At 37.7% G+C, this 24,555-nt stretch overlaps 1 protein-coding gene across 2 annotated transcripts; it reads left to right on the top strand.

The window, feature by feature from the left end:
• The first annotated feature begins 6,870 nt into the window (after positions 1-6,870).
• zbtb32 (zinc finger and BTB domain containing 32) lies at positions 6,871-23,580 on the top strand. Of its 2 annotated transcripts, none has more exons than XM_079611461.1 (5): positions 6,871-6,982; positions 10,443-11,450; positions 14,540-14,640; positions 22,594-22,767; positions 22,974-23,580. In XM_079611461.1, exons 2-5 carry the CDS (start codon positions 10,516-10,518, stop codon positions 23,201-23,203), a joined length of 1,440 nt encoding a protein of 479 aa, XP_079467587.1. In that variant the 5' UTR covers positions 6,871-6,982; positions 10,443-10,515; the 3' UTR covers positions 23,204-23,580. The 2 variants fall into 2 exon arrangements, with proteins under 2 accessions (XP_079467587.1, XP_079467588.1); XM_079611462.1 differs by lacking the exon at positions 6,871-6,982 and adding an exon at positions 7,170-7,514.
• Positions 23,581-24,555: the final 975 nt, after the last annotated feature.

Below are 24,555 nucleotides of genomic sequence, written 5' to 3'. Positions count from 1 at the left end.
CGGGTATCTTTGGAACACTCATTTCAACATACTATGATTTGGGACGTACTAATTCTATTTTCGAATATTATTTAGGACGGATATTATGCGAATTGAGACACACCGATAGTCTTGTGGTGAACAATGAATCCGTTCATATACAGAAAAATGTTTTGTTTGTCGTAGTAATCGTTAATCAACATCTGAAAATGTGCTGCTTCCGCTCTAGAATGGTGTTCCTTCTCTGATGATGTCAGTTTGACGGCTTGGCTTTAATATCCTTAACCACTCCCCTCCAACCTTCAGTCTGCTATGAGCGAGGGATGGAGAGAAGGTGCACTAAAGTAAAACCCTGCCTTCTAATCAATATTCCGCTTCACTTGGAACTACGTCAGAATGCTATAGTCGGTTGTAACTTCCGCTTTACAGGGACTTTAATCAGAGCACCCTCATGCAGTTTTTACTGATTAACTCTGTTAAGTTCACTAGGTCATTCAGCATGCATGAAAATGTATAAACCTCTGTAGCTGGTGTACTCAAACATTTACTTTTTTTTAAAGCAAGCAAAAAAAAGTTTACCTTTTAAACATTTAAAAAAACGGAATCCTCTTTGCAAAAAAACTTTTTAACACTTGATTTTACACCAAGTGCAAAATTAAAGACCTATGAAAAAAATTGGTGCCCTCTTTGTAACATATTTTTTGTACTAACTGCACTGTTAAAGCTCCCATTACATCTTTGTGGGCAGTCTGGGCACCACATAGGTGGTGAATGATATTAGTTGGCCTCATTTCATGTTAAGAGGACATCGTCTTTAAAATAATCTCCAACCAGACACCTTTATTGACACAATTGAGTTTTAGTCCATGTCTTTCAGCTTTGAGTCTAACTATACCTATACGGTCAAAGAAAGCAGACAGGGAAAATATTAAATGTCACACTTTTAAAAGCACTGAGGGAAAAGCTCACTATATAAAAATCTAAAAATAAAGCTTGACAAAGAAAAAAAAAAGTTACTACAAAAGTTAATACACAGTTGAGCTTTTAATTCATCGTTAAAAGATGTTTATTAATAAACCTTGGCTTTGACATTCAGCGAACATTCAGCGATCTGCTTTGGTTTTGCTGCTGTGCCAGAGAGAGCAGTTGTCATGGATAGGCAAAACAGCTTCACAAACAGTTTTTTCAACCACAGTACTAGGATAAAAGTTTATATTTTGAATATAAACACTGATTTCTACGGTAGAATAAATCACCTTTTGGAATAATTTGACGCTTCAGATAAAGATTGTATAAATTACATTGTTACACCAGTAGGGCGACAAGTGACTCAAGAGATTTGTTCAAAAACACTGATTCATCCAGTAATGAAGTAAATGCTGTGTCTCAATTCGCCTACTTAAACTACGCCCTTAAAGTATGTACTCTTTTTGTGAAGAAAAAGTAGATACTTTTGAGTGTGTAGCAAAAGGGTACACAAGCTTTGGGACATAGCCTACTATCACGTCATACGATTCCGTCTTTAACGGTTGCTCTCTGCATCCTGTTTCAGTAAACTGGCCTGTCAATCATCTTGTCATAATTAAAATCCTCCACGTTTCATTTCATTTAATTTCCTACTGTATCGGAGAGAAATGCAGTAGCACGTTGATCTGCAGTCGAGGGTCTTTCATGCGGAGACTCTCCTCATATTAAAGGGATAGTTCACTTTAAAATTAAAATTCTGTCATCATTTACTCACCCTCAAGTTGTTTCAAACCTGTATTCATTTATTTCTTCTGCTAAACACAAAGAAAGATATTTTGAAGAATGTCAGTAACCAAACAGTAGTCTGTACCCATTGACTTCCATAGTAGGAAAAAAAAAATACTATGGAAGTCAATGGGTACAGACTACTGTTTGGTTACTGACATTCTTCAAAATATCTTTCTTTGTGTTTAGCAGAAGAAATAAATTAATACAGGTTTGAAACAACTTGAGGGTGAGTAAATGATGACAGAATTTTAATTTTAAAGTGAACTATCCCTTTAATGCATAATGATGCATTTAAAAGTTAATGGCCAAACAGATCTTTATAAAAGTCCACATTGTTATTGCAGACGAAATTACACGGATAACATTAAACACATATTTTCTTTATCACTGATTATTAACCTTTCTGAGTCTCACTGTCGGTTGCGCACATATACGCCATGTTTTGTAGTTTTTTTTACACTTCTTACTCGTGTTTGTAGTTCCTCCTCCAAAGCGCAAAGGGTTGTGGGCAATATTAGCCTATAGAGTGTGCACGATCCACACTCCGAAAATTTACCGGAAATAGTAGACCATTCGGGGACTTTTGACATTTTCAACATAGTATGCTTGGGGAGAGACTTATTCTAATCTCACATACTATTTAGGATGGATAGTATGGACATTGGGATGCAGGGAAAGTCTTTGCATGAGTAATTGAATCATTCAAAACGATTAAAAAAACTACACTTAAAAATTCTATATTTTTTTAAATAGACTGCAGAAATTACTACTGCCAGAACCTCTAGTAAATTACATGTTGTTTTGTTTAGCTGTCTATTCAGAATAATTGTGTGCCTCCATGTCATACAGTAAGTGCGCTATAGGCTACCTTAGCTCCCTTCCACACTGCATGAACACATATGCGCCTAATTATAGGGTGCATTTATCTTAGGTTAACGTTGGAGCGAGCGGCCATGTAAAGATGCTACTTGCATGTTTCAAATTATAAGCCATATTTGAGGTTGATGGATGATAGGCATACCGACATACTGTAATTAAATTACCACAAAAAAAAAACACCGTTAACAGTCTGTCCCTCAATTATTATTTTTTTTACTCTGCCACCAACCGACTAATAAAATTTTGGTTTACCAAGCCTTTTCTAGTCGACTAATGATTGGTCGAATAATAGGGGGCAGCCTATTTAGGGGGCAGGAATTTTTCTCAAATTCCTGTTTCAATAGAAATTACACCCGCACAGTATTTCTTCACAAGCAGTGACAAAACTGCTTATGAAGCCAGGGGTCTTTGATGCTTGCCAAAGTATGATAGATTTTCAATTGACTCACTTAAAACAGTTGATTGTAAATTAACCCAAGTTAAGAATGAACATGACATAGGCAGACCCCCAGTACTAACACATCTAAAATATGTAACCTTAGCGGTGGGGATACCCTTCTTTCAAAAAACACATCAGAGAAGGAGAGGAGTAGAGGGTGTCTTCAAGGTGATTTGGGTTCCCTGAGGGGTTTCAGTCATTGTAGTACAGTTTCATTGTGCATCACAATGTTCATGTGGCTCTGAGAACCGTTGCGTACAGTATGCAAAACTTGACATTTCTTTCAAAGGGTGGGGGGAGCCGGTCTGGAAATTACTGGACCATTAAAGTTGCAACTGCCAAACGAGCCACTAGCATCACCCCAACCACCCACTCACTCAAAACTGTTGGCATCTAGCACTCAAAAATTACATGCTCATATTTCACTCTCAAAACCCAGTCTAAAAAGTATATATGGTTTGTGAAAAGTTGCTTTTGGCTTACTAGCTACTTCTCTCAGTTGTGGTTTCATCAAGTAAGGGTTTCCAGAACCTGAGAGAAACCAGATATAAACCGAAAGTGGACTGTCAAATCTCATTTCATTATGTTCATTATTAACATAACTGAGCGAAAATAATGTCCATTTGCTCAGAACAGAATAGCCTATGCGGTGAACCAAAAAAGCATATATACAACAAGAGCTTTAAAACCTGGTTTGCACCAATGCAACTGTGAAAAATCGGTAGGCAGGTGCTCCTACTGGTGTTGAATGAGTGGGAAGAGAATAAAGTCCCGTTCACACTAAGAACGATACCAAGAAGTAAACTATAAACTGTAATTAGCATCCGTCCACCCCAATGGATAATAGCGTTCATTATTATTAAGCGAACTGCAAAGTGGATGGACTGGCTGTCAATGTTTTTAACTTTGTTTAAAACTTGATTGTTATAGTTCTTGTCCTTGGTGTGAACTGTCCTTAAATCAATCAAACACTGAAAGAGTGATCAGGACTGTCAATTCCTGCATTTATTTTAAAAGTATTGAATTTAAATAAGGGTCTCCTGTTAAAGGAATGCATTAGTATGCAGGTACTATGTGCCACCTGCTACACCATCATTTTGCCATTGTCCTTATGACTTATGTTATTTGACCTGTGATGTACTGACAACCAGATCATTTTGAATGAAGGTGCTGAGGGGACACTAGATCATTGGGCCAAGTCACTGTTTCGGACATCCCCACAGTTGTGGTTAGTTACGTTTTTTTTTCTTCTCATTTTCAATAGAAACAGGAACTAAATTACAATTACAAGGTCACTTACTTAGCACAAGGAACTGCTCCATTTTTGTTATGACATTACAAAAAGTGTGACAGCGTTGCAGCAATTCACAATGTCACGTGTACATTACGCACGTATATGAGTAAAATGCTTTTATTTTATTTTATTTGTTCCTCAAGCACTATTAAATGATTGAGGAGCTGCCGGATTTTAGATGAACTTCTCTGGCCCTATGAAAAACTAGTTGCACACTTTAAAAATCTAAATCTCAGTTGATATCATATTATCCATCCATCCGTCTTCTTCCGCTTATCCGGGGCCGGGTTGCGGGGGCAGCAGTCTAAGCAGAGATTCCCGCGCCTGGTACGCGCCTGGAACACCTTGTCCTCAGAGTGTGTATATGAAGTTTTAGCTCAAAATACCCCACATATATTTGTATATAGCAGGTTAAAATTGTCACTTTTGAGGGTGAGCAAAAACGCACTGTTTTTGTTTCTGTCCCTTTAAATGCAAATGAGCTGCTGCTCCCGGCACAGAGGGCGGAGCTTCAACAGTTTGTGTGTTTTATCTCACACAGACATGCACTGAAAATTGTTCAAACCAAAGTCAGAAAGATGGAGAGACTCAAGCAGAAGAGAACACATGTATTTCTGAATGGTTAGTTGGTGAATTTATGTAGCTTTTGCGTATTATAGTCATTGATTAGCATATTTTGTCTTGATAATCTATAAATCGTGTTCCCGGAGGTGGGGTTTATGTACATTTTTTGGGTTGGTGATCATATCAATCATATCCAACCACCCCTTTAAAGATAAAAAAATATATATTCTAGAGAGTATTTTGCAAAAAAAATCACTATGTCATGTTTATTATATTTTTTACTCTTATATTAAAAATATATGTTGTTATTAGAAAAATGACCTTATGTGAACTGTATGCAAATCAGTTGTTCATTTTAACTTTTGATAGTTGACATGATTCCCTGTAGTTTACATTAGTTGAGAAATATTTTTTAAAAATGTATATCCATGTATATCCACATCGAGATTAATTTGCAAGCTTATGAATCTAATCATGAAATTTGTGTCAATAATTCTCAATCCAAGCTGAACTCAAAAGTTGTCAGCACAGTCTTCATGAAAGAAATTGAACAAGTTCAATCATTTAAAACAAGATAACAAAAGTTGCTAAATATTCTAAAGGTTAATAAAAAAAAACACATCTGACTAGTTGTGTCACCTTATTACAAACCTCAGGAAAAAAAATCAAGTAAACGTAGTCTGTATAACATGTGAGTTATATTCACGTTTTCTAAGGCCAAATGACAATTTTGATAAATTAAGTTAAGTCAGGCAGACAAATTATCATGCAACGATGACTCAACTATGAGCAATTGTGTTGTTTTTTTTTTGTGTGTTTTTTTTTTATTGATTAATTATATTGGCGTTTTCATGTTCAGCAGAGATTATAATTCTGACTGTTACCTCTAGTGACCCCATAACACCATTGGAAAGACAGTCCTTTCCTTAGTATATGAATGCCACATTATAATGATAGTTTCCGTTAAAAATGTAAGTGTTGCACATCATAAACTGATAAGATCTGCAGCCTCCACTGCAATGACTGATAAGATGATTTTACTTAATTTTCACACCTTCACTTTCACTTTTTTTCTTCATGGAATTGTTCTTATCTTGTGGGTTGAGTTGCTTTTGAACTATTGGCATTAATTTAGAAAAATATGATTATATCATTAGCGTGGGTACTGGAAGATGCATGTGTGCACTGATGTATCTTCACTGTCGAGAGGTGAGATGATGATAGAAGAGGTGAGTCTTCAACAGATTTTTTGAGAGTTTCACTTGTGGCCAGAGCGACCTCTGCATCTCGCCTTTCCTTTCGTGTTTAACTGGCTGTTTTCCATAACATGATATTTTGTTATTATGGAATGGAACATGTGAAAGAGTGGGCAGTTGCAACCAAAAATGGCACAAAAAAGTGTGCAAATTAAGGTAAACACCGTTTCCACTATTCACTTCTATTAAGCTTATTAATCTAGTCCTGTTCAACAACAAAACACAAGTGATTGTTTACCTCACTCCTGTGACAAATCTTATTAGATTGGGTTGAAAAAATTGGTTTCATGTCTCTATCATATATTTTTGTATCGGATACATTATTAAACTCACAATTTAGAAATATGGAAATCATATTAGCTTTGTTCTATGACAGTATCGCTATTAAGTGAACATAGAAGTTTGATCAGATGTGCTATTTCTAACATGAAAACTAATTTATTGTATTCCTCTTATAAAATGTTTATTTAATTGGAAATATTATAATTAATCAACTTTCTGAGTTTGACCAGGTCCATATTTCTGCAGCTATCATAAAAGGTTTTGATGGACAAATAAGTCAACAGCACAGATGCACTTGATTTCTAGAAAGAAAATGGTGAAAGAAAGGAAGAAAAAAAAGGAGTAGAAGACCAATCACAGATGTCTGGGGTGTAAGGAAGGGGCTGGCTTGAGTTTAGAGGTGGCCTTGCTATATCTCACCCACATGTAGGCATCCACTGGTCGATGACACCTCTGGTTGAGGTCGCAATGCGCGGTAATGCGTCTCTGTTGACTTGCTCGCGGCAGGACGCAGCCTCCACCTTGAGCGCATAGGTACGTCTTTGAAAGTTTCTGTGAGTCAGGCTCTTCTTCTTTTCCATCGCTTAGTGTAATCTTGCTGTTTCTCATCTTGTCTGCTGTCTCTCTACATCCTCCCCTCCCCCATCACCAAGTGCCGTGCTTTCTATATCTGGAAAAACATCTTTTGATTACAAAAGCATCCGTGCAAGTGTCTGATTGTGTGTTGAGGTCTTTTCTGACTGCAGGCCCGGAGAGGATGTGTCACTGCACACAGGTTTTCCCCTGTTACTCATGGGCCTCTTTCTCTCGCTGTGTCTTTATGTGGGTCTGACCGATGCACTTTTGCAGTTTTCTAAAGTTATCACCTGCATTTGATTGTCTGTTGGACAATCTATACGTGCCTTTTTTGTTGCTCATAGATTTTTGTGGCCAGGGCTAATGTCTGTCATTGGACAGTAGTTTTGACATCTGTAGTTTCGTACAATGAAGGGAAGGGTTTGGTTTGGTGATGGGACAGAGTGTAACCTGCATGTCACATTCAGACATTCACGGGCCTGTATGAGAGGTAAGTCAATTGCTCATTGCACTACCGCAGAATTTGCAGTCGTTTTAGTCAAAATTGCATCGCAATTACACGGCATTTTCCACAGTTTCATTCTTCTTATTCTCACGCTCAAATGAGAATTCAACTGCACTATAGCTTTAGAAGTGGGCGAAGAAAGAATAGGAACTGGTGAGGTATGTGACGCTCTTTGTTTAGCGTGTTATAGCGGAGCATACAAATTTAAAACAAATTGGTCTTAGAAATAATTTAGCAAAACCTTGAGAAAGCAAAATATGTTCTTGGTGTTTCCATATGCATTTTATTTAGCATTACTAGTTGTACTATAGTCATAACCATAGAAACAACTTTCTGCACCTGTGGCCGGTTTCTTGGGAGTTGCTGTGATCACGATAGTTGTAGAATATACAGTAAATGCAGTAATGCATGAAACAGTTCATTTTTATTTGACTATTTTAGATTTAAAATGTAGAATATGCTTAGCATATTCCATATGCTTTACATACAGTGCTAACTAGATAATTTTTGTCAAAATCGGCTTGGATACGTTTTTTGTGACTTATGAAAAAAAAAACTTAGTAGCTTTTGGCTTTTGATATTAATTTTTGCATGTTTAAACACTAATTACGACATACTGTACGCTGCATTTATGGTGTTGCTTCAGTACAGTAATATGACTCACTTATATTACAACACACTAGACTATTAATATTGTAGCTTAAAATGTGACTCATACTTTTTTTTTTTAAATGGTACACACACACACCCAATCTAATGCTACAAATAAAGTTGCAAAGGACCACAGAAGTCTTTTCTGTTTTCTAGCTGAGCGTATTCTCTGTTAAACGTACCATTCACCGAAAAAAAAAAAATCTGTAGTCATTTACCCACACTTGTTTGTCATACATTTTGAAAAAATGTCTCTGTGATTTGAAAATTCAATGTGTTTAGACACCAATGTTCTTTAACGATCCTCTTTTGTGTTCTGCCGAAGAAAACAAGTCAAACAGGTTTGGAACGACGAGAGAGTAAATGATTACAATTTTCATTTTTGGGTGAACTATCGCTTTAATACGCTAACTTGGTTCCAGAACACCTCATTGATAAGAACACGCATTTTGAGTGTGTAAACTCAGTTAATTTGGACAGTTATGAAAAAGAAGTATCTGCATACACCTGTTTTTGTTTCGGTTGTTCTTTCATACTATGTGGTGTGTGTGTGTGTCTCACTTTTAGCCAGTATAGCATCAATTCTAGTAATTAGAGCATTGAGCATCGTCATCTCAGAACAATATGTTCCACAATCCGTCACCGTTGCGTCTGCGCTGAGGGGGAGTGATCGTATCAGCAAGTTTTTGCAGGCATTCGGTAATCTTACTTTCTTTTGTACGCAGATCGATGACCAAAAACAGACAATGGGTCATAGGAATATCGCAGATTGAGATACTTGCATCTCGAACCTTGTACATCCCAATGACAATATCTTAAAAACGGCCATTTTTTTATTCCAGAATGGTCATGTTATTTGGAGAGTCATTCTTTGCACGCACTTCAAGATCGAGAATTGAAATCGTGTCCACTTTCTGCGCGATTGTGAGGAAATAGTAGACAGCTGCAATGTAGGCCTACTGTAATCAAACGTTCCACCAGACACCACATCACACTGCTACTACAGTAGATGCATATCTAAACCGACCTACTGTATGACTTTGATACTGTTGTTGTTGATCAAACAAACTTGAACTCTTACGAGTCTCAGCGTACCGGCATTAGTCAGAGTTTCACATTCTGAAGAGGTCTGTGGCTTCATCGCAGTGCTTCACAACAGAATTTCAAAGGTGATGCAAAATTCGAAAGGCCCTTGCACCTTGACATGACCAGACATGCCCGCCTCCACTCTACGCCATACCTAGACAATACAATTCCAGTTCATGGGTGAATGTATTGTGAGATAGAAATGATTAAACATTGCTGGAGTTTCATTTTGTGAATTAGTTTGTCTGCCTGATGGCTGAAAGTAGGTTGAAGGTGTTGTGACGCTGATGAGTTCCGAAAAGAAAAAAAAAACCTTCTGATTCTTCTGAATATGTCTTTCGCAATCTCGGAAATTAAGTGAAATGCAAAGTTTCAAGCTTCGGGCTTATCTATGTTTCACTCTTTCTTTCGGTCTGTCTGTCTGTAAACCTTAACTCTGAAAGATCGATTAATCCTTGGGTGCTTGTAAAACGGCAATGATACTGGTTAGGATTAAACAATCTTCTTGTCTTATACATGACTGTTGAATGTCTAGAGATTGATATGATTTGATTATGATTCATTTGATTTTAGGGAACTAGATAATTGTTTTTGTTTCGTGGCTTGATTTGGACTATCAATGATCTATTCCTTCAAAATCCTGTAAACCTGACAAGTCCAATAAATAAATATATAAATAACTAAAAGCCTAAAAGTTTAAATAATAATAAATAATAATAAATCTCATCATCAATTGCACTCATGATCAGAAGTACTTTATTATCAATTATTGTTTAAATCAGTGTTTTTAAATAATTAGTTTAATTACTCCTATTTGTAACGTAGGTTTTTTTTTTTTTTTTTTTTTTTTAGCCAGGAAAATTCCATTGAGATATTGCTATCTCATCTTACAAATAGACCAGGTCAAGACTGCAGCACAGAGTTTATAACATTCGCATTTTAATTACTTTCTAATAATGTATAGCATATTTTGTTGTATACAACAACAACTATGAAATGTATATAATTACTGATTTTTGATAATTTTCATTTCATTAGAGATTATTTTAGATTTGTATCCGGAAACCTTTTGTCTGTCTCTCTTTCACATCGACTACGACTACTTTGACACATTTAAACAAGTTTCCCTTGACAAACTTAACCTGTTTTTTTTTTTGTTTTTTTTCCCTTCCAAAGGCTGACATGAGATTTCGCAGCTCGACATCAAACCCGATCATCTCACTTCAGCTGCCCCTTTCGCTCTTTGAAGATGATCCGCATTCATAACCCTCACCACGTGCCTTTTCTGCATCAGACGGAGCAACTCCGTCAGGCAGGGACCCTTTGTGACACGCTTCTCACCGCGGAGGGCCTTTCATTTAAAGCCCACGCTCTGATCCTAGCGCTGGCGAGCAAGCGGCTCAAGCGGCAGTTAACAAACCACCACGGTCCAGGTCCGGGGTACAGCTGCGCTATAGAAAGCGTCTCTTCCCACACACTCAAGCAAATCTTGGACTATGTGTACAGTGAATCGGTGGAGGTGCCCAAAGATGACCTGGAAGAGCTTCTGAGAGGCGCAGAGTACCTGGAAGTGGAGTCTTTGGTGGAACAGTGTCAAGCTCAACTTAATAGTCCAAATTCCCTTACTAAGACAGACACAAAAGTGGTAAAGTCACTCCAAGAAGATAAAACATTCAAGCACACCGAGTTGTCCAAAAGAAGCCACTCTAAGGATAAAGACGTCCTCGATTGTTCTTTAAAAGAAGAACATTCTTCCACCAATAAAGACCACAAGAGGTCGGCCAATGATCCACACAAGAAAAGCTGTTCTCCTGTCTCTCTTCAGCCTCCCATGTTCTCCAGAGAAGCCATCATCTCCTCCAGCACACCATCTTCGACCCCTCGCTTCTGTTGGCCCCCAGTCAGCCCGTCTCGTAGCATGGTGTTAAACTGTAGAGAAATTATGACCTTCCACTCGCTCCGAGCGTACCCGTACCCCACACCCATGTACCCCCTCCTGCACCGCTCGCTCCAACCACATGTCTCTTCCTCACTTATGGGTTATCCCGGGTTGCTTCACCCTTATCACCCTCTCATACACTCTTCTCAGATGACTCAAGACAGTCCCTTCGTTTCGGGTCTAAAAGGAAAGAACACCTCTATCAGTACAGCTTTAACAGAGTCCGTGTCAGAAAGTCAAGAGAGGTAAGAAACGACAATTAAAAATGTCATTGGTTTGATCAAATATAATGTGAATCTGATTTTAAAGAAAGACAAGTGACCAAGAATAGCTACGGTTCATTTGAGGTGAACTAGTTTTTTTTTTTTTTTTTTTTTTTTTTTAAGTAATTTTTTGCTTGATTTGGACTATTGTTTTTTATATATATACATACAAAACATAAAGCCAGATACATAAAGTAATTGATGAATGATTCAATCAATGAATAAACAGATAAATAACTAAAAAGCCAATAAATAAAATGAGCTTGTTTAGCATTTTTGACTTTAATGGTTTAAACAAACGCAATCTTACCATTTGAACTCATCACTCTGCTTAATTATCTTAATTATCATTAAATATCAATGTACACATTTTTCAAAAACATTTGGTTTTAAATGGTAAATAATAGATATTGATCACATTAAAATGCTTGCTATCTAATGCAATGACATACGTGTTTAACCGGTGGCTTAAAGAGAAAGTTCATCCAAAAATGTTAATTCTGTCATAATTTATTCACCCGCATGTAATTCTACGCCTGTATGACTTTCTTTTCATTCTTTTTTTTTTCCTGTGGAACATCATATATATTATTTTGTGATAAAAAAAATCGTCCATACAATGGAAACTGTTTGGAGACCAACATCCTTCCAAATATATTTCGTAGAAGAATCTCTTTTAAGTGTTCAAATACTTTTGGGCTGTCTGTATGTCTGAGCATTAAAAATTCTATAAAGAAACTATATACATTTTAAACTTTGACCTTCAGCAGTCCAGTGTCCATAGTCTTTTTTAAGGGAGAAGTTCAGGGTTATGAGACGTCTGGGTATTGTCAGCATGGTGAAAGAAATCTTTTTATAATATTTTCGGCAGGAAGCCACATTATAGTCAGTTAATTTCAGCGGAACACCATAAGCCTGGTAAACACATTTTTCACCAATGCAACAACACATTTACAGTCATAACCAAAGCAAACACCACAAAATCAGACCTTGTATTACTTTTAAAAAAAGGACTGGTTTATTACTATGCAATACTCTAATGAAGAAGACCATGGTTTCTCGAAATCGACTTTTATCCTGATTGTTAAATATAAAATTCTAAATCATGTTTATAAAAAAGTATTCTGAGATTCTTTTTTAACCATATTGAAGATCACATGCGCACTTTTTTTCTTCATCGTCCACTCCGACCATCTATTTAGATAAAATAATTATCGAAAATTGTTTTTGTTCAAATACTTGTAATTGATTTGCATTGTATATATCAACAACAGTATTCTATAACATGTCTTCGTTAAGTTGAGAAACAAATTCAATCAGGCATGTCAAACTTTTCACGGGTAGTGTATGTGCTCCCTTTCTGTACTTTCCAACAGACACGTTTTCCCCAACCAGCCCCTGTTCCACCGACATGAATAGTCTTTCAACAGGCTCCATTAAAATGAGGGGAACTAATAACGGCCTCTGGTTCAGTGGCACTGGAATAATAGTTCAATAAAGACAATTATGGAGAGTGTTATGATATATTCTTGTAACGAAACACTTTGGGGTATGAATAATAAATATTGTTATTATTAATTTTATTCGCAATTAGACATGTATGAAGTATATAGATGTGATTGTGGTCATAAAGATCTATTAGTCGATATTTTTAAGTGTTTGAGCCAGGATAAAGGCACAGCAGCATCATGTACACTAAATACTGGATATGTCGGTGGAGTGTTTTGGAAAACAACACTTACTATCAAGGCTGAAACTGAGGGGAGCCCCCCAATTGTCCCCGACTTTACAAACAGCAAACATGAAAGTCAGCCATCTCCACCCTCAGAGCATGATGTTCTATTTCAGGCTCATTTTTAGCCCAAATCTGTTCCACTCCCCAATTCGCCACACACAAAAACAGGTGCCCCATTCAGACAGAGATCTTTATGCTTGTTTTGCTCAATGTGAGTGTAAAATTGAAACTTTTTTTTTTCTTTTTTCTATGCATGCACATACATAGAAACAGTACAAACCACCCACTCACCAGTTCATCAAGTTTCATGATTAAACATCCAAAATAATGTAAATATTTGAAGGCCTTTCAAACATAAGGTAATAGGGTCCCTTCTTATATTTTGAAGAGCATATTATTAATATTTTGGCTCTAAATATATGAATCGGATATAAAATCGGATGATCTTTTCTTCATACTGTAGATGCGCTGCAGGTTGCTTTACTCTGGCAGAGGAAACCATTGTCGGCTTGCTTTGTTTCCTGCTACCTGAGCGCAAAACCTTTGTTCTTACACTTTTTGGTCTTGTTTTAGACAGAAGGAGGTGATGTAAGTCTAAATTGATCTTCTTAATCGATTGATTAAACAGATTTGAGATGCATTTGAATGGCAATTTGCCGTCTTGTGTGACACATGTGTGTCTATAGCAGAGCGCTGTATATCGAGTTTTGTTCATAAATTTCCTCTTCGTATTGTTCACACCTACTCATTTCTTATTATTTTTATACTTCAGGTGCATCCTGAGATGCTTTTTAAAGCATTTAAGGAATACGTATGTAAGCTGACACTTTACATGATTAAAAGGTCAAATAAAGTAGTAAAGAAAGTCATACCTGGGCATATTTATATTTGTCTAAGGATTACAGCATTCAGATCAAAAGTTTTTTAAGAGCATGTGAAACAAATTCAGGCAAGTGTCTTTTGACACGTTTAACTGCTTGTGCACTTTCTCCTAAAAAAATAGCACAAATGTGATAACACACTAAACCTAACAGAGAGCAGTAACACCTGAAAGCTTGTGGGTTTCTCACTGACCTTTACCTGGCCATAATTAGCTGTGGTCTAGCTAAAGCACTTAAATGTGTTACAATACATCTCTAGAAGTGCAACTGAACCTGCAGGTGTTAGCTGACCAGATCAACAAGTGGTTAAAAAAACACCACAGGAAAATGCAGTGACTCGGTTTTTGAAGTTATGAGCTGATGAGGAATAAAGTTCTAAAAGCTAATGTCACCAGTTGTGCATGGAAAATATGGACATCTTTGAATAAGCGTTAACATGACAACATTTTCCACAGGAAGCCAAAGGTTCAAGAGGAGAGGGAGATATGCTGCAGACACTGCGGTAAGCCGGCCCTGGAAAACCCCTGGAGGCCAACCACCGGGTCATCAACCTCAGGTAATATGTTGTGTAAATGCACAAAAAATTATCTGGAATAACTGTATACACTCGTATCTGCACAGAATAAAGAAGGCATATAGATACTCGTGCAGAAGCTTGCAGAAACACAAACTGATTTTGATTTTGCCTTGGATGCATTGACATTGTTCGTAGTTCAGAGGAATGGATGCCCGCAACAGGATGTAAATGTTGTGTATCTCTCAAAGAGCTGAAAGCAATTTAAAGTAGAGTTGGGGGCCGTTGCCTCCCTTCCTCTGAAAGCGGTAAAAGAAAGGATAGAAGACAGTGGAAAAAATGACAACGCTTTTTGAAATGTAAAATTCATGCATCTATCAGTTGAACTTGATTCCTATGAAATCTTTCAGACAGAATTTACCATTAAATGGTTTTTATTTTATTTTACATTTACATGTGCAATTATGCATTCAGCAGATGCTTTTATCTAAAGCGTCTTACAATAGAATAACTAGCTATTCGTCAAAAGGCCAACAATTATTATAGTCAATGCCAGGTTTATCTACTCTTGGAAGAAAATGTTCAATATAGAACCTTAAAGTGTTCTGTCAGGCACTTCATACTAGAACCTTTTAGAGGGTCCCATCATAGGATCATTTTATGAATTTAGTTTTAATTAATATATATAATTATTTTTGTATGAATTATTTTTGTTTTTAATTCATAAGCATACTTTTTTCACTAGACAAAAACTTAAATAACCTTTAAAACATGAAAGTATAATGCAATCATTTGAAACATTTCTGGTTTAAAGCCATCTTTAAATTTAAGTCAGGAACCCTAGGGTTCTATAACATTTTATTCTAGGAGTGGAAAGCTAGACTATGAAACAAGATAGAGCAGAGGTGAAATGCAAAGTTTTTTTTTAGTTTTTTTTTTTATCTTTATTTAAATATATAAAAAAAATATATGTGACCGTGGATCACAAAAGCAGTCACAAGTAGCACGGGTATATTTGTGGCAATGGAAAGCTTATTTGTACAGCTTTATTTTACAGCATTATTATTATTTATAATCTCAATATTTAAAAAAAAATTGACCCATGTGACTGGTTTTGTGGTCCAGGGTCAGTCAAACACACACACAATACTTTTTTTTATAATTCCTATATCTCAAACAGCACAGCATGGCACTAGCAATGCCACGGTCATAGGTTCGATCTTCAGGGAATGCATGGCAATAAATTCTGTCATGCAAATAATAAATTGATAAATTGTGATGTAATGCAAGTCACTTTGGACAAAAGTGTCTGACAGATGCATAAATATAAATAAATGCTAGCATTATAAATGAGTTAAAATGCTACAATGACTTTGTAGAACACATACTGTGGCCCGAAACAGAAGTTGTGATTTTGTCCATGGGGAATTGTTAGATGGTTGTGGTTTACTATTGGCCGATCTCACTTGAGTGACGGGTTGTCCCGGCCCTGCTCCAGTAAACATGTCATCAGAAAAGAGAAGAGATTAAAGGTGCACTATGCAGGATTTTCCGACGCATCTGTCTGCAATAAAAAGGGGAGATCAATGTTAGGCGCCCAGTCACACAGATCCGCCGTCACTTTGGTTACACTCCATCCACTGGACTGGATTTGTAGCTTTCTTTTTAGCAAGATCTTTCAGCAGGCTGGTGACCTCCGAATAATTAGGCACAAACCTCCTATAATATCCCACCAGCCCCAGGAACTGTCTCACCTCCTTTTTGGTCTTGGGATTGGGGCGAGCTCCAATTGCGTCGGTTTTATCAATTTGGGGACGCACCTGCCCATGTCCCAAGTGGAAGCCAAGATACTGTACCTCCACACTCCCAATTGCACACTTCTTCGGGTTTGCTGTGAGTCCCGCCACCCTCAGCGATCTCAGGACAGTTGTTCCAGATGCTGAGATACAGATGTGTTTCAGCCTGCGGGGATTCGGGGACCCGGATCCAAGTCCCCACAGCTCCAGGACTGGACACCTATCCTGGAAATGACCTGGGTCCCTGCATCTCCAGCAGACAGGCCCAGGCTTTCCCATTGCTCCGCCGCCAGAAAGTTGGCCAAGAGACTGACAGAGAGACGGGAAAGGCGAAAAGACGGTAGGCTGCGGCACTCTCTGACACGTCCACTTGTGTCGAAGGTCCGTAACCCTGGGAAACCTCAGAGGCCAGACTACCTCTTTCCTGCTGTGGCTGTCGAGGGGGCTCAATGCTCCGCGACCTGGGAATAGGGACAGGACGAGAGAGAGAAGAAAAAGAGATAAGGGCTGGAGAGAGAAACATTAGGGAGCGGCTCGCCACCCCCTGTGCATGCCACCATATGATCCTCAGCCAGCAGGATGGGCATGTTCAGTGACGTCGGGTGGTGGCACTGGACCCACTCGGCAGTCCTGCGCAGCAGACGAGCGATGAACTGCTCCAGCACCACCAGGTCCATTACTTCCTTGACGTCTCGGGGCTGGGCCATCAGCCACTTGGCCAGCTGCAATCCCCCAGCTCCACTAACCGGAAACGCTGGCGTGGTGTTCGGCGGAGTGGATGACCTGTTGAAGGAGGAGGAAGGTACCACACCTTTCCATCATTACGGCTGAGGTTTGTTACCTTCGCTGCATAGCCCTTGGTGATTACATCATCCATAAAATTAACATAGTCATGATGAAACAATGGATTCTTCAAGAACTTTTTTCTCACATCGCTTGAGGTCGCCATATGGCAGGAGGATCGCCACAAGCAACTGTTGTGCAGCTACCTGTGCTTCCCCAGACAGCAGCGGAATCAAGCGCACCGGCCTCCTCTGCTTTCTTCTCAAACAGGTCCACAAATCCGAGTCGTTTTAACAGAGGTATGTGGGAGATAGTGGAGGCTGCGTCCAGGGTGACCTCCCGGCCAAGCAAGCTCCGGATGACCCGCCGGTCCTCCTCCTGCCCCCGGTCCAGCAGACGGAATCGATACTTTTGCTGCAGTCTGAGGTCTATAAGGGCTTGGTGTTCAGTTTGGAGGAGACCGGCGAGCAATTTGACCAGCTCCGCAAGGGGTATTTGTGATGGCTGCATGGCGGAGTGCACACTTTTTCACCCCGGGCTTGGGAACCACTGTAACAATGTTCATAAATAAAAGCGCTCTTGCGCATTCAATATACAGTAACAAAGATTTCCAACACATAAAAAACGTCCTCAGAGTCTGCAGGCTCTATTTATTCTGTCTCTCCGTCAGTTACTGGAATTAGAAACAGGTGTTATTCATCATGCACTTCTCACCGCTCATCTTCGCTCTCTCTCCCCGTGCAGACTCTGCTTTACAACACCCCCTCGCCACAGTCACATTTGTTTCTTTTTTATTATTCACTATTTTTTTTTCTTTTTTATTGCTGAAGAAAGAGAGTTGAACTTTCTTCTGCATCCTATTCTCCTGTAATCCAGAATAGCAGCACATCTGAAAGTTTTTTTAGCTGCGCCCTCTACTGGACAGGCGTGAATTTGCATTTCCTTCAGCCTGAGACTTACTAATTTCACTTTTGGTGTGAAAGGACTTTTACATTTGCCAAAAATAAAATGTAAACATTTTTTAATATTTTTTTCTAATAAACCTTTTTTTTTTTTTTTTTTTCATCAAAAATAAACAAGCAAGCCCAGCCCAGGTGAGAAAAAGTAAAGCAAAAGTAATGCATTGCTTTACATAAAAGGTAACTAACACAATTAATTACTTTTTTAGGGAGTAACGTAGTAACACATTACTTTTAAAAGTAACTTTCCCCAACAATGCAATTAATAAACTTGCTTTTATATATTTTTTTATTATAATGCATTTATTTTTCAAATTGATACAGTTTTTATGGGGGTTTTTTATCAGACATTAATGCAATACAGCTGTGCAATACACATGTGGTTAATCTGCTTGGACAAATGTGTGAACTTGAAGGGAAATGACTTCATGCATCAGATAAAAAAATCACATTGACACATGTAGGTTAAATGTTCATGAAATGAAAAGTTATTTCTGAGAAACACTCCTGCAGCATTTGTTTTCAGATGCCGCTTGGCATCTAATGCAATGACATTCATGCATTGAAAATGACTTGCGTGTCCAAACACTTTTTAGGGGTCACTGTGTAGTCACAATATAGGTTGTGCTTTGACCTAGGTCACATAGGGTTTTCTCATTGTACAGAACCAAATGACCCCTTACCTTCTAAACCGGGGTGTAAAGCTGTGTGCGGGAGAGAACTGTGGCTTCTCGTGGTGCATCAGCACAGTCCTGCGGTTGATTGGCTCTGTGCTCCATGGTGGTTTGAATACAGTACCAAAAGAGAAGTGTCGACTTGTTCTTTTTTCATCCAATTTGGGGTTAGAGCGCTTTTTATGTGTCGAGCGTGTGTGCATGTCGGATCATTTTGGGGTGAGAATGATAGTAACACATTTTTATGAGATGTTATCTTTAAGATAGCTATGTAATCTATACTGTATTTAGTTTATCACATACATGTGGGTAGTTTTAGTTTTAAAATAAATATAAATGCATATTTCTATGAATTAAAAGGTGAAGTGTATATTTGAGGGAATGCAGCTTTTTTTGTACACCTTAGCTACTGAAATTGTCCTGTGGATTTTTTAAAATTATATTCTAATGTAGTCTCTTATTTATTTGCAATTGGATGTCTAATGATTATTAAAGTAATTTTAGAAGAAAATAATGTCAACAACCTATGCATTAAGTTCTGAAATATAAGATTTTCTTCTATGAAAATATGTGTCACACAACCTAAAAATATGCTTCATATGACTCTTTCAACCTGACAACATTTGGTTACGCGAACTCAAGTCATTTTACCAGCTGCACAGTTTCCAATGATTGTCCAGATGGGTTTTGGTTTTATTAAAATGCATTCGATGATTTTAACCGGCATTTTTAAGAATGGTTGGGCACATTGTACGATGTCACCTATTCAAACTGCAAACTTGTGCTGTAATGGCGCAAGTTTCTGCAGCAGTTTTATGTTACTGTGCTGCATCCTGGTTTAGGGTTGTGTGAGAGAGTGTGGGGCATGTGGGAATGTGTGGGTGTTTATATATGTGTGAATACAATGTCTGTCATGTGCATGTTTGCTTAGTTTCACATGACTTATGTGTTTGCTTCTTTTTTTTCAGCATGCTCTGAAGTGTAAGCTTACACAACCTTGCAAGTGTCCATATGATTATCATGAACGCTCTCTTAGCGAATATAAAGGCAGAAAGTGTTAACCAGGCTTTTTTTTTCGCACTTTGAGCTGTACAGGGGAGGATGTGGTCTGTGAATGTATATGTATGTGTGTGTGTGTGTGTGTGTGTGTGTGTGTGTGTGTGTGTGTGTGTGTGTGTGTGTGTGTGTGTGTGTGTGTGTGTGTGTGTGTGTGTGTGTGTGTGTGTGTGTGTGTGTGTGTGTGTGTGCGTGTGTGTGTGTGTGTGCGTGTGTGTGTGTGTGTGCGTGTGTGTGTGTGGACAGGGAGAGCTATAAACTAGGCCGCACACCAAGTTGCCACAGGATGTGTTTATCTAAAATTGGGCCCCTCGGCTGCGCACTACCAAAGCTTGGATGTCACTTTATTTTTGACCATAAATCACTTTTAATCTTGACGTTTTTACATTTGATATAAAATAAACGTAAGATTGGTTTATTATTTGAACAGAACTGGATATTTAACAGCTAGAATTTAAATTCATGTTTTGATTTCTTTCCGATGAAGATTCCTTAACAAGCAGTGTCATGTTTTTTTGTCTAACTTGAGGAAACGAATTAAAAATACACACAAAAAAAAACATTTAGTAAAGTCAAGATATTGTTGTTATGTCTCTCAGTCATCATTCGTACAGTTAATAAGATTTTTTTTCTTTAACTGTGTAATAAGCATATTAGCAACAGCTGTAATATATAGTAAGGTTCATTTAAACATTACAGAATTACAGAAAACAAAAAAATGCACCTAGTACATTTATAATAAAAAGAAAATTAACCAAAGTCTGATAGCACCGATGAAAATCCATCTTTGCATTTTCTGATTTAATACAAACATTTCAACAACACATTATATTATCATCACAGCAATTGTGAACATATTTCACACTTTGACATTTATTAGTTTTTCGTTTGTCCACTTTTGTTTGAATGACAACAGATTTCGAGCTGCATGAACATTCACGGGTTGAGCATCTTAAACAGAATTCAGTTTAAACAAAAACATTTTAAATTAAATTACTGAACTGAAATTAAAGCCCACACATTATTCTTTATAAAAAAAATTCTTAAGAAAGTTGTACAACGTATTTCTCTAGCCAGCTGCAAAGCATTTAATCAAACATTGTGCAGACATCTCAAGTGGACTGGAAATGAGATTGACCACACGTTCAGATGAACTATAGTGTCGATAATGCTGATAAAGTTGTGGTCTTTTGAAAGTGGTCCAAATGGAAATGTACTTTATATACAAAGTTAGTGAAAAAACAAGATGCTCAACCTGTGAATGTTCGTGCAGCTCGAGATCTGCTGTCATTCAAGGCTTAGCTTAATAAATGTCTAAAAGTGTGAAATTCAGTTCACTCAAATTGCTGTGACATTATAATTTAAAATGGGAATGTTTGTATTAAATTAGAAAATGCAATATAGATGCAGACGTTGGTATATCTTTTATATTGTTATTAATGTTTTAGGTGATTTTTTTAATGTAATAAAAAAAGCTCAATTATTTTGGTAACACTTTACAATAAGGTCCCATTGTTTAATGCTAGTTGATGTTTTAACTAACAATTATTAATCTATCAACAACAAAAAAAAGTTTGTTAGCTCAAGCCCATTCAATAATATTAACAGATACAACTTTTGATTTTAATAATGTATTAGTAAATGTGGAAATTAACATTATCAAATGCTTTAGAAGTATGTTTAATTGTTTGTTCGTTTTAACTAACGTAGTGTCATTATAACAAATGGAACCTTGTTTTAATGTGTTAACATTATTTTTTATATTAAGTCTCCTTTCACTTTCACAGGTGGTTAACTGGTGTTTTAACAGGATGGAACAATCATCACCAGCGGCACATCACATTTAGACATTTGAGCAGATATGAGGGGCCAAAGAGCTGACCAGCGTCAGACCAAAAATAACCCTGCTTTCTCGTCAAGCACTGAAACTGTTTTTGCCTCAGAGACCATGATGATGTCTTGAGAGTTTTAGCCGAATGGTCACTATTTCTGTCTTAAGAGAACATGCATAGAAAACAGGCATATATCTTTGATCTGAAAACTTTAATTCAAAAGTTTGGGGTCAGTCCGATTTTTGCTTGTTTGTTTTGAAAGAAATTATACTTTTATTCAGCAAGGACGCCTTAAGTTAAATTGATCAGAAGTGATAGTAAAGACATTTATAATGTTACAAAAGACTTCCGTTTCAAATAAATGTTGTTCTTTTGAACTTTCTATTAAATCAAACAGTCCTGCGGGGAAAAGCCAGTTTTCTTTTTTCTTTCTTTTTTTATAAAAAGTAACTGTTTTCAACTGATAATAATACTAATAAGAAGAAATGTTTCTTGAGCATCAAATCAGAATATTATAATGATTTCTGAAGGATCATGTGACCCTGACGACTGGAGTAATGATGCTGAAAATTCAGCAAGAGGAATAAATTGTAATATTATTTTAAAATATTACTGTTTTTACTGTGTTTAAGTGCTGAAATGAATTAAAAAAATTCATCTGCATTCATGCTAAATAAAAGCGTATTTACTGCATACAAAAACGGGTAAATAGACTCTGAAGATTATATGTAAACTGAGCCACATATGACTGTTCAAACCTCTTTGTCTGTGGTTTTCTTCTGAAATGAAACTGCATTAAAGAGATTGTCCCCTGATAACAGAGAAGTGTTCTATTTCTAGTCCACTTGTTCACAGTTACTCACCTACTGTTGTTCTGTCATCACCCCGCCGGCAGGTTCGGGGGAGACGGCGTTCAGGTGTAAGTTCTGTGGCCGAGGTGGACGGGACAGGCGATCTCTGCGCTCGCTCAGGAGGGGTGTCGGGGGAGAGAAGCCTTACCAGTGCAAACAGTGTAGCAAGAGGTTCAGCCTTAAACACCAGCTGGACACTCATCACCGGGTCCACACAGGTACAACCAACATCTAAAGCCACGAGCAGAGCCTTCCTGCAGAGTTTGAGCTCTGGAGCTTTCTATTGATCCTGAACATCTTCACTTTCTGAGAAATCAAACACTGTGTTTCACTGGATCAAGATTAGATCTTTAATCTGAATCAGTGTTGTTTTAGTAGCATTGAGATACTGTTGTAACCGTTTTTTTATTTTCCGTTCTGCCAGGTGAAAAACCATTTGAGTGTCGGCTGTGCGGCCAACGTTCCCGTGACTATTCGGCCATGATCAAGCACCTGCGCACTCACGGCGGCGCCACACCGTACCAGTGCACCCTGTGCCTGGAGTTTTGTAGCAGCCTGGCAGCCATGCAGAAACACCTGAAGAATCACCCCACGCAGGACTTCCCTCCAGACTGGAGCCTGAGCAGCACATACCTGTACAACTGCCACACCTGACCATACAAAAACTGGACATTTGAGTCCAGGGGGTTAACATGTGTAGATATGGAACATTTAATACACTTTTTGTTATTTTGAATACTTTTATGAATCTATTTTGAAGCCATTTTACAAATGCGATAATATATTTAATTTCCATACAAGGGACATTTATGCCGATGACGGATGTTTTCTTTGAAAGACATCCAGATGAAGTAGATTGTAATTTGCCATTGCTTGTTTTCTCTGTGAAATATCAATCATCACAATAGCATACAAATATATGTTTATTTATTGAGCATGGTGAAATCTGAAACATTTATCTAAGCACTCACTATGTGATCTATTTACACCCTGTATGCAATCTTTTAATAAAAGCATTATGATTAAAACTGAAAGAGTTTGTGGCTTTTTTAAAAATCCGTGTCTGGAAGTATGCAAATTAATTTACATGAAAGCCTATGAAGAAGATTATGACAGTTGGCCTATATTCTGAATAAATACATACCGGTAGATTAGTAACTTTTCCAAGCAGCTGATTTTTTTGTCAGCCAAGCACTTTTGGGCAATCAATCTGTTTGTTCAATCTATGTGGCCTATTTATTTCCGAACAAATTCAACATGGAAATTGTCCTAGCCCTCCCCCTTCCCCAGCACCACCTGCTTAAATCTGCTAGGTGATTTAAATCTGCTATTCACTGCATTGTTTCGGCAGAAGCCTTAAAGGGATAGTTCACCAAAAAAAAAAAAATTTTGTCATCATTTACTCACCCGTCGTTCCAAAACCCGTACAACTTTCATTCATCTTCGGAAACACGAATGAAGATGTTTTAATGAAATCTGAGAGCTTTCTGTCCCTCCATTGACAGCTACGCAACTACCACTTTGACACTTCAAAAAGTTCATAAAGAGATTGTAAAACTAATTCATATGAATTGAGATGTTCAGTCCAAATTTTCTGGAGAAGCGATCGCTTTATATGATGAACAGATTGATTTTAGGCTTTTATTCAAATATAATCATTGATCAGCGAACATGAGCTTGACGCACAAGAATGAACCTCACAAGCTCTCGCTGAAGCTCAAACGTGCTGTAACAACACGAGAATAAACATCACTGGTTCTCACACGTCAAGAAAGCATGCTTGAGCTCCTGTTTACAGCAACTGATGTGCGAGTAGATGAATGATAATTATTCTGATGATTAAATCTGTTCATCATATAAAGTTATCATGTGTCTTCAGAAAATTTGGACTTTAAAGCTCGAGTCACACACTGTTGACCAGAGGAGAACTGGCCCTCCGACTGAGCCTGGGATCTCCTACGGGTTTTTTTTCTCCATTCTGTCACCTGATGGAGTTTTTGTTCCTT

The sequence above is a fragment of the Phoxinus phoxinus genome (genome assembly GCF_949152265.1).
Source record: "Phoxinus phoxinus genome assembly, chromosome: 4".
NCBI lineage: Eukaryota > Metazoa > Chordata > Actinopteri > Cypriniformes > Leuciscidae > Phoxinus > Phoxinus phoxinus.
The sequence above is the reverse complement of the archived record's forward strand: the minus strand, read 5'-3'. Positions and strand labels throughout refer to the sequence as shown.